Source organism: Fulmarus glacialis, unplaced genomic scaffold (assembly GCF_000690835.1).
Source record: "Fulmarus glacialis isolate BGI_N327 unplaced genomic scaffold, ASM69083v1 scaffold45739, whole genome shotgun sequence".
Taxonomy (NCBI): Eukaryota; Metazoa; Chordata; class Aves; order Procellariiformes; family Procellariidae; genus Fulmarus; species Fulmarus glacialis.
In genome coordinates this window covers 43030-54009 of record NW_009236078.1, presented here as the reverse complement: position 1 = coordinate 54009, position 10980 = coordinate 43030, and the positions used below count along the sequence as shown (strand labels likewise).

At 38.9% G+C, this 10980-nt stretch overlaps 1 protein-coding gene across 2 annotated transcripts in view; it reads left to right on the top strand.

Moving 5' to 3' along the window:
• The first annotated feature begins 1137 nt into the window (after positions 1 to 1137).
• AADAT (aminoadipate aminotransferase) overlaps positions 1138 to 10980 on the top strand; it is a 15728-nt gene continuing 5885 nt past the window's right edge. Inside the window, exons 1-9 of one of the 2 annotated variants that reach the window (XM_009586242.1) lie at positions 1138 to 1207; positions 2891 to 3059; positions 4104 to 4236; positions 4900 to 4974; positions 6280 to 6489; positions 7018 to 7083; positions 8318 to 8400; positions 9682 to 9778; positions 10628 to 10689. In XM_009586242.1, the coding sequence (XP_009584537.1) occupies positions 1141 to 1207; positions 2891 to 3059; positions 4104 to 4236; positions 4900 to 4974; positions 6280 to 6489; positions 7018 to 7083; positions 8318 to 8400; positions 9682 to 9778; positions 10628 to 10689 (962 nt within the window). In that variant the 5' untranslated portion in view covers positions 1138 to 1140. Of the gene's footprint in view, positions 1212 to 2870; positions 3060 to 4103; positions 4237 to 4899; positions 4975 to 6279; positions 6490 to 7017; positions 7084 to 8317; positions 8401 to 9681; positions 9779 to 10627; positions 10690 to 10980 lie in introns of both variants that reach the window. The other variant, XM_009586241.1, reaches the window with a different exon arrangement.

Sequence of the window (10980 nt, the reverse complement as noted above, 5' to 3'; positions counted from 1 at the left end):
GGGGCAGCGGTGAGGTGTCTCGGGAATGGCCTGGGGAGCGGGCCGAAGCGCTGCCTCAGATATCCCCTGAAACACAGCCGGAGCCAGCCTGGCGGCCCCCGGCTGGAGCGGGCGGTAGGAAGAACAGCGGAAGCCATGCCTGAAAGGCCGGAGCAAGCCTTTGTGCGTAGCCAGCACCGCCACGGCAGGGCCTTGGTGTGCTTCTGCTGGGGGAAGCGCGCTTGAGGGTGAGGAAAGTTAAGAACGGTATTTTCAGAAAGCATAAGGGGTTTTTTTAAGCAGTCTTGCTCGACAGATCACTTGTAATAACTGCCAGCACATGCGTGTTGCTGTGGTTGATGGAGGATTATTTTCTGTGAATTCAGTAGAAGCACACTTGGAAGCGGTGGTCAAAATGACAGCGTCTCTTTGCCTGTGATTTGATTCCTGTGCTTTCCTTATGAAGGAGCAGATAGCTTTCCTGTGACAGCAGACCGTGAGGCTTTCTGCAGGACTGCAGCTCACTATCCACTGAATCTCTACGGGGGCCAGGGCAAACGCGGAAAACACTCATCTGAAACATTTTGAAGGACATTCTTAATTATCCTTCCTAAAGAAACACCTCTAACTTGACAAGTGTTGTGACTCATAATGATGGCTTGCAATCATTAAAGCACTTTAAATGCAATACTTAATACAGCTAAATAAAGCTGGATTAAAATTAAAAAGAGCTGATGAGTGTTTAAGATCTTCAGATTTGTAATCTGCCTTTAAAACTCCACAGCTGGCAGTAAAGGGAGGGGAAAAAGTCTTTTTCCTGTTCACTGCAGACCAACAAATTCCCCAGATCAAAGCTGTATTGCTATTTGCTTTTATCAGAACAGCAGCATTTGGCCTAATCTCACTGTGCCGGTGTCATTGGGAAGCTGTGACAGAACCCATGAGTATGAAGTAGAAACCTTTTCCCTGAATTCATAAAGGAAAATAAATTCCAGCACTGATTTTAACATAAATAAATTGACATTTAGTTTATGATAGAGCACATCAATGGAGATGACGAATTGGAAGCATTACTTGCAGGAGATACACATACCAAAAGCACAGGTGTTCCTATTCACTTTTTCAGCTTCATGTCCAACTAATAGCTCTTTCCCCATAGATATGAATTACTCTCGATTCATCACCACTGTGAGTGCAGCAAGAAAAGCATCTCCGATAAGACTTCTGAGTGAGTATACACCTGTTTTTAACAGGTTCTCTGGAAGGGTATCATTCTACATTCTGGACTTTGCTGGGTTATCATGGCTGAAGACTTGAAAAGGCTTGAAAGAAAACCGTGCTGTAAACTGACAAGCAAGGCCAGTTAACTTGTTTGACTTTTGTCAAGTTGAGATGTCAAGCAGGTATAAAGAAGAATAAAGTGAATAGGCTTGAACCATTTCAGAAACGCATCCAGATAGGAGAAATAGTATTGTCACTTCAACGTGTGTCTGAAAAATCTCTGCTACTGCCTCTGAAGCAGGGCTTTTGGCACAGTTCGCTCTGAATTTACGCTAGTTGTCCAGGAACAAGCAACTGCTAATGACTTGAAATTCAGTCCCAGCATAATGTTTCTTTCCACCTAGCTTTTCTGTATCCTGTTAATGGCCATAAATTCCTCACCACACCCACACACTCAGTGTTATTTCACTTTCCTTTTCTATATTACACTATCTCTAGGCTACCATGTTACAGTCTTCTGTGTGACAGATAGAACAGGTTAACTGCCTACTTGTTTACTCAGTTGAAACCTACAGGGACCTGACAGAATGAGAGCATGAGACATACATCACTAGTTAAGCCTTCAGGAGTCAATTTCCTCTCTTGGTAAGGGGTTGGCATTTGCTGTTCTGCTTAAAATGCTTCATCAGGTATAGCTAAGTCAACTAATTCACTCTGGTCAGTCTCTATACTTTTTCAAATGATACACTGATATGCATCATAACACAAATATTAAGTAGCACAGCTTGTGCAGAAAGGCACATTGAGGCTGCAGTTTTGATGACAAAGCAAATCTCTCTTTACCAGACCAAAAGTCACAGGCATGACCCATATTGCTGCACTGATAAGAATTAACTCCCCATGCTCAAGTTTACTAATAAGTAGTGGAGAATAAACTCGATAACAGCAGGCTTTAAGCCAGACCTAGTGTCATCTGTCCTCTCATATCTGATGTAAAAGTGTCAAGCCAGCATGAATGCCATATTATGAGCTCTTACGTTTAATGCAATCAAGTGCCCTTGCTGGATTAAGGTCCAGTTTGTGCTGCATAGATTGGATCTGAATGATTGTGAAACTGTGACTTTAAAGCAAGAGTTGTTAACATTTTCTTTATACTGAATTATTTACACAGTGCCTCTGGTGCTACTGCAGCTGGGCTGTCAGAAACATTCCCACTCCCTTATGGAAAAGCTGTAATTGTAGACGTAACTATCAGTGTAGCTGCACTACTGCCACATCAGCTAAAGACAGGCTGAACAAAAAACAAAAGCCAATTGTTCCAAGTCAGTCTAAACAGAAGATCATTAAGACCTTAAATTCTTGAAGCTTAAGAGACATCAGTCCCAGAAAAAGTTTTTATAATAGAACAGTCCAGATAAGATAAAGCTATTTGTAATTTTTTTTTAAAACAAAGATGTTTTGTTGTTTTGATCTGCCCACCCATGTCTCCCTACCCACCCACCCTCAACACCTATTTAATCCAAGTAGAAAGGTGAGTTTAAAAAGAATTATCATCCTTTTGAATTCATGACAGTTAAAAAAAGTGAAAAATGGAACAAACTTCTCTGGACCATTATTATGTACTGACTAAAAGATCTAATCAGTGTTGCAATAATCAAATTGTAACTAAGGTCTTTTCCTTTTACTCTAGCTGAATTGATGCAGAAGTCTCCTCCATCTCTCATCTCTCTGGCTGGAGGGGCACCAAACCCTAACGTTTTTCCATTTAAGAGGGCTACCATTGCCATTGGACATGGAACTGCTGTTGAGATTGGGGAAGATCTGATGAAGAGAGCTCTCCAGTACTCAGCCTCAGCAGGGTATCTGTCACAGCTGCTTGCACTTCAAGATACCAGAATCAAAGGATTATAAAATCCTTTATTATTGCACTAATTCACCCGTGTTTTTAAAAACCCATTTTACAAAAACAGGTTTAACTCCTTTCAGTTTGCCTCACTATTTACATTTCAGTTTCAGTGGAAACTTTTGAGCAGATGAGCAATTTTAAAAAACCCCTAATACAGTAATTCTCAAGCCAGAGCATTTCCTAGCTGTTAGTATTTGAGAATCCAGACTCCCAAATCACTAGGAGGAATCATTTTGTGTTTTGCAATAAGATATTCATTAATAGGTACTGCATTGCAATACGTAATTTCCACATTCTGGAGTATTTGTTTTGCTCTCATTTCATACCGTATATTAAAGTCAGTAAGTACTACTTGTGATAGTTGAATGGCAGTATTTATAGTATTGTCATTTTTAGTACAAAAATTGCGTTTCATTACGTTACATTAGCACTCGTGAACTCCCCAGCAGACAGCACTGAGTCAGGCTTGTGACAGGTTTGCAAAAATATTTAGGTACCTACAGAGGCACACAGGGCATTAATCAGTGAAGTTAAGACTTTTCTTAATATTTAAACGAACCCAGCCATTTGCTAACATCCTACAAGATCTTAAGACATATATTTTGAAAAATCTGCTTCAGAAATCCTTATTATCTGCAGCCTATTACTAGCAGTCTTGCAAGCTTTGTCACATTGCCATATTTGAATATAGAAAGATCACTCCTAGGAGTGGATATTGTTCAGCCTCCACCCTTATTCCCTCCTTGGCAAATCATTTCCGCCCAGATTTCAGTATGATAATTTGGTGTATGGACCAAGATGCGTATCTCCTCTGCTTTTCCATAAGATACATTTACTTCATTTTCATCATTTGATAAAGCAGTCATAAAATCAGTATCTGTGTGACAATTAAAATCAGACTCAGGACTGTGTGCTAGATTTGGCAGTGATGTGGAAGAACAGCCTAGCTTTGGCCTATATAAGATGTTAGATACACCTTATTTTATTCATGTTTCAGGATTCCAGAGCTGTTGTCCTGGCTAAAGGATTTCCAGCAGCATCTACATAATCCCCCCTCAGCCAACTACAGTCCTGAGCAAGGACAAATGGAAGTGTGTGTCACAACCGGCAGCCAGGAAGGCTTGTGTAAAGTAAGACCAAAAGCTTCATATGTTAAAAGCATTTCTTTCAGAGATACGTTTATTCTTCCATCAGTTCAGTTATAGTCAGCCTTAAGTGCAACTGTATAACTGTATGCAGGGTAGTTTGTTAAATACATGTCTCTCAGTATTATCAATACAAGATAATAGAACGGAAATAAAACTTGTGTGGCACTCTAATCTGTCAGGACTGCATGAATATTTGGGTAAACCAAAGAGCCTGTCAGAAAATATGCTATAAGGTAGCATTTCATGTTACTCAAGTAGTGCCAGTAATAAGTACGTTATTTGCTTTACCATAACTCAATTCTAATTGTGTTAGACTTCCTTAAATAATTTTTCAGTTTCTTTCCAGTCCACTCTCACTGATGCTTAGTTGATCCTTTCTGTAACTGAAGCACTGTTTCTATTGTATAATAAAGCATTGTGTCTTTCCATTTCAAATTGGTATTCTCTAGCTGATTACCTAGCTCCATTTGGCTTTAAAGCAGATTTTTCCCCTGTTCATTGCTTTTCTCACAGACAGCATAATTAAATGGTTAGGGAATTACTAATATCTAATAAAGATTTTTAATCCCACTAAGAAGTCAGAAGTATGAAGCATGTGTACAAGAATGGCACAATCTTTCTAAAGTAGACTCTCTTCTTTCACAGGTGTTTGAAATGCTCATTAATCCTGGGGACAACATCCTTTTGGATGCACCTACATACTCTGGGACATTAGCAGCTGTAAGTATTCTTTAGCTACAAAACATTGTGAATGTTACATTTGAAGCAAACAGCAATTTAGTACCTGATCTGCAGGCTTATATACACTCTGTATTTACTGTAAAAACATATCCAAGAATCAAGTTTTTAGTGTTAGTCCAGTTATGTTCATAAATATTAATTCATAGAAGCTTTTCTACCAGAAGTCCTATAAAAGCTATTCCCAGGACAGAAGTTCCTCTTCCTCTTCTGAATCCTCATTCATTCAAGGGCTAGGGTCACATTTGGGCTTGGAAATAAAGCCATCACAACCTAGTCAGGTTGAAGCAAATTTTAACAAGTGGGTATTTTAACATGTCAGCACATTCACCTGAAGTATTTCGTGGTCTGATTATACCATAGCTATAAATAGTATAAAATCGGAATAGGCCTGAAATGTCCATATATGAGTATGAAGATGTGAATTAGTAAGAACTATACAAAAATAGCAAAGTTTACTTCTGAAAAGTAATTTAATCAGTATGTAATTAAATGTCAGCTCAAAATGCATAAGAACTGTAAGAAGGGTTAGAATAGATAATACACCACAGTTTCAGTCTAGTCTCCCCTTGCATCAAAAGGAATTTTGTTATTGTTTGCTGTGCTAAGTTTGAATATATCTTGTCTAATCAAATATACTTTGTCAGGAATATATTTTGACAATACAGCAACTTGCGTTTTTACTTAAAAATGCAGAGCACTACATGGTACAAATTGAAATTCCACAGAGGGGAGGAGATGGCATGCTTTGTTGGTATTTTACCTATATTTTTTCATACTGCTGTCAACATGTCATTGCAGTAGCATCATTTCATTCTCCCTTGTATTGCTGAATATATCTATTGAGAACAGATTCTTTGCCCATTGTCAATGAAAAGTAGCTTATAGTTCTGGCACTTCCACTGAAGTAGAGTGTAAATGGTCAGTAGGAACGGAAGGTGCTATGAACGTACTGTCTGTGGTGAGAGCATGAGGAGTTCTAGGAGAACACAGTTCAAATTCACAAAATCCCTTTCTGCTTGCAAAACCATATGTGATTTCCTAGAGAAGAGCAGCAATTGGACATTTCTTCTCAGTTGGCGTAACGGGGCAAGTAGAGTAATGTGGTAATTTTGACAAGCTTCACAGCAAATTCAGGCAAACTTTCTTTTGAGTCATGAGCAAATGGAGTTTGAGATAGGTATAAAGTCAGAAAGACTTTGTATCAGTGAAATTTTACAATGCCAATGAGAAAAGACAGACCTTTGAATTACAGGATTATGAGAGTTTTGTTCCTCCTATCAACAGCTGAGACCTTTGGGTTGTAACATAATTAACGTTCCTAATGACCAACATGGCATTATTCCAAAAGCTCTGAAAGAAATTCTATCTACTTGGAACTCAGAAGATGTAAAAAATCATAGCCACCACCTCCCCAAATTCCTGTACACTATTCCAAATGGCTGCAACCCAACTGGAAACTCTCTGACCGCAGAGCGCAAGAAGGAGATTTACCAGGTATGTAGCTGGGGCCTTGTGAACCATGTAGGTGGAAATGGATAAGTGTCAGTCTCATTTCAGTTGAGGATACCCCATGAGTGGTGTTTGGGCCCATTACTGGTCTAGTGGACATTCCTCCCAGAACTTGCTTGTAGCAGAACCTCTTTCATGGCAACTCTTCAGAGGTGGACTATGCATTAGATAAATTGTTTTTGCAATAGTAGCCCATTGCTGGCTGGTATCTTTGCCATGGGCTTCAAACCAGACACATTGCAAGTTTTCTGCACAGTTTGAATGCTACATAGAACAGACCTTCAGTTATATACATGTGTCCTTGTACTGCAGGTACCATGTTTACTCTTATAATTGCTTGATGTCTAAAAATTGGACATTTGAAAGTTCCTCTTGATAGGGCCTTATATATAGTGAATGAGCAATCTGTAGGTTCATAATATGGTCCTGGTAATAGGCCCAGGGTATAGAAAGAACTGAATTTACAGTGTCTTTACATTTTAGTGAATCTTTACTTTTTATTCATTTCTTTAGCTTGCAAGAAAATATGATTTCCTCATAATAGAAGATGATCCTTACTACTTTCTTCAGTTTGAAAAGGTAATTTGTCTTCCATACTTCTTAGTAACACCTTCTTTTCTGGTCCAGGACAGAACTAAGGTTTGAGCCATGGATCTTCCTGCATGCTACTTCTTCATGTCCTACCAAGTTAGCTGTAGGCCTAACAGTCTATGCTACTTTCAGTTGTGGTCCCCTTTGTGGCATTTTATTGCCTCAGTCCTGTTAATCAGTGGTTCAAATCCCTCAAGCCTTATACAAAACAAGATTTCCTTCATTAGTCAGAAAATGACAAAGGCTTTGCCTCCAGAGCAAAACAGGTATGCCACTGAAGCAGCACTTGAAAATAGCAGCCTCTTAATATTCCTTTCAGCCCAGCCTCTTCTTTCATTCAGTGGAAGACTGCCTACTCCCAGTCTACTATATCTCATTTTTACCCCTTTGCCTTCTGGAGAACCCAAGAAAATTCTCCCAGATACCACAGGAAGTAGTACTGGATAGGCAGCTTCCCTTCTTCATGTAAATTTTCCCCAAATGGGTAGCAATCAAGTGTTGACCTGTCTTCACATATGGATCTACTGTTGCACAGTCTGCAAAAGTACCTAACTTCAGGAATAAAAGCTGGTCTTATAAAGCAGTAAAACATTGGTAGAAGCTGAAGTGCAGTGTTTTCTATTTTGAAATAGTTTTTGAGGAAGAAGGCAATAAAACTGCTTCACTTACTCATTGAAGAACATTGTGTAGGTTTGTTAGAGAGTGTAAGGGAAGAAGGTGTAAAAGTAGAGTTCCTGATAAGGAAAAAGTGTGCTGAACTCAGATCATCAAAATTCGGTAATTTCCTTTCTGAAAGGAAATTTTGATTTCCTTTTTTAAGATAAAGCTAAAAGCTACAGGGCCCCATCTTAGAAATTACAGTATCTTTCTGTTTACTCCCTAAAAAAAATCTTGGCAGAGAAATTATTTCTCTCTTACTTATGGCATCATACCAAAACTTGAACTGAACACTTTTATGCTGAACAGTGGGCTAAGCATCAAAAAATAACAAGGCTGATTTCTTGATGACTTTCATAGAATACTGTAATCACATCTCAGACAGCTAGCCTAAACAGTCACTTGTCAGCAAGTTACCGCATTTTTTTCCTTGGAATGTGCATCTGTAAAATATTTACTATCAAAATACTTTTTTAAGAAATAATTATGTCTTCATAGTAAAGAAAATAATTCCATCATAATCCTTACTAGCACCTTGAATTTTGTTTTTTATTTTTCTTCCAAGCCATGGGCTCCAACTTTCCTCTCAATGGATGTGGATGGCCGAGTTATCAGGACTGACTCTTTCTCTAAAATTCTGTCATCTGGGTAAGGCCAGCTTCAGACTGCTCAGCATTGCCTGTTCAGTTAAGGCACAAGACTAATACTTCATACAGAATGATCAGACATGTCATAGTGTTTTTTCATCTAATACCTATCCATTTCTGGAATGTACTTTTGGATCCACACTTTCTCTCAGTCTGCTCACTTTTCATGTCATCTCTTGGCAGTCATTTAACTCCAGATACTGTTTCTCTTCTCATACTGATAGTTAAGCCGCTCTCCCCAGGCAGCCCATTCTTACAGACACCATATAGGTAGAAAGACAGATGCTGAATTCCAGCTCTGTTCCTGGAACTCCTAGGAGCTTTTCTCTCTTCTTTTTCTATTTCTCCTTCTATCTCTTACCATTCCTACAGACTCCCTGAACTTGTAATAGAGAAGAGAAATGATGGCATCATTCTCCACAAACTACTCACAGGGTTAGAGTGATCTCTCATCTTCTAGTTCTTTCAGGTTGTTTCCACCTGCCTGAAAAACTAAGCTGGCTGTTTTCCATTTCACACAAGTCACATATTTGATTTTTAACTTGCTTGTGTTTATTATTCTACTAGATATAAGAAAGTAATGTGAATTCTGCACTGGCAGATAGTGGATTATAACCCCATCCCTGAGAAAGTGAGGAGTCAACATGATGCTAAGTATGATTGCACTTTCAGAAGTGACACTGCAAAAAGGCACGATGCAATTTTATCTTTGTCAAAGACACGTATGAGCTTACTGGTTCTATTTTTCTTTAAAGAAGGGCTTCAGCCAATCTGTAAAGATGGGTCATAAGCATTGAAGCATGAATAAGAATCCGGTTTATCAGTCTAAATTCCATTTATTCTGAAAGGGAGTACTGAAAGGGAGTGAAAGAGTAAAGCTGTTGGCCACTTCCCAAATGTTTTTCATAAAGCCTGAGCATTCATGATTTTTCATTATGTAAAAACCTATCTTTCTTTCCCTTTGATTCATGTAATCTTTATGGTTGCAGAGGAAAGCTTACAAATGTAGGATATGTCCTGAAGTCTCAGAACTTAGAAGCAACTATAAGCATTAAAAACCCTTAAATGTTTTTATTTCATGACTTTGCTACTCAGCTCGTAAGTTATATAAACCTGGGGCTTAGGGCAGTATTAAGATATAAATAAACTTAAACACACAAAAGATCCTTACAATATCAATGAAATGGTTACAGGTTTTCCCAGTTATAAGTTAAACCATAACTCACACGAAGTATTAGCACCTTGCATTTCTGAAGTAACTTTTTTCTTTTTTTTCCTCTAGGTTAAGAATAGGTTTTCTGACAGGTCCTAAGCCTCTTATTGACAGAGTTATTCTACACATTCAGGTTTCAACAATGCATACCAGCACTTTCACACAGGCAAGTACCAAACTGCCAAATGAATTGTATTTAGATAACATATTCCAAGTCATAAAAAAACAAAAATAACCAGCTTTGCACTTTTGCAGTTGCTCTGCACTTTCGCAGTTTTGTTTATAATAAGCACATACATTGTCAATTCTGCCAAAAGAAGAGAGACCACCATAGATATTACAACCAGAGCTAGAGGGTGTCTCAGTGCACAGGAAGCACAGCTAATATGCCCTTAACCCTCAAATTTCAAGAATCAAGATTTAAAATACTTCGTATCTCTTGCTAGTAGGTGCACTTGAAAAACCTCAATGAAAAGCGTACATTGGAAGCACTTAGGTTTTTTCTGTTTTTCATTCTACTTTGTAATTAGAACAATACTGGCAGCCCACAAAGACCTTACAAAGCAGGCTGCCAACTACAGTCCCTTTATAGGTAGTAATGAGGAAAGGAGACATTGAGCACATCTAAATATGGCTTCTATCTTCCAGCTCTATTAGTTCGTCATACAGGCAGTATTAAAGCAGAGAGGCAGAGGCTGATACGGGCAAAAGGGTAAAGCAATATAACATTGCCTTTCTTTTTCTCCCTGATTACCATACTTAGCTCTCCATCCATTCTTCCCTCACCCCTTCTCCAGCTTCCAAACACTACCATGATCCTTGGAGACAGCAGTAACATGGACTACAATAGCCTGTTGCTGTTGCCACCTCTGTTTATAAAGGGCTCCAAGAGACCCTGCATGCAATTTCTTGCCTCTGTGGAATTTTGAATAATGCATCAGGCCATACATCTTTTGATGATTGTGGAACAGTCCTGTTTAAAATATGGTATTGATTATGTGTTTTTTTTCTTTAGATTATGATATCACAACTGCTTCAGCAATGGGGAGAAAAGGGTTTCTTGGAGCATATAGACAGGTAGGGTCATGTCATATGCTGAATCCCATCATCTGTCATTCTGCTTCTTGTTACCTACACAGAACATTCTTTGCAGTAAACAGGTCAGAGGGGGTGCATCAGTATTAGGCCAAATGGATAAGCCAGGTCACCAAGGCTGACAGTATTCACACAAGAGTCCTGAAGGAGCTCTGTGTGAAGTTGCAGACGTGCAGGTCAGGGCAGGTAAACTACCACTACAGACAGACAATCTGCCAGTCCACAGGCACAGTCATTATGCAACTCCTATCTGAAGGGAACTTAAGATGAACT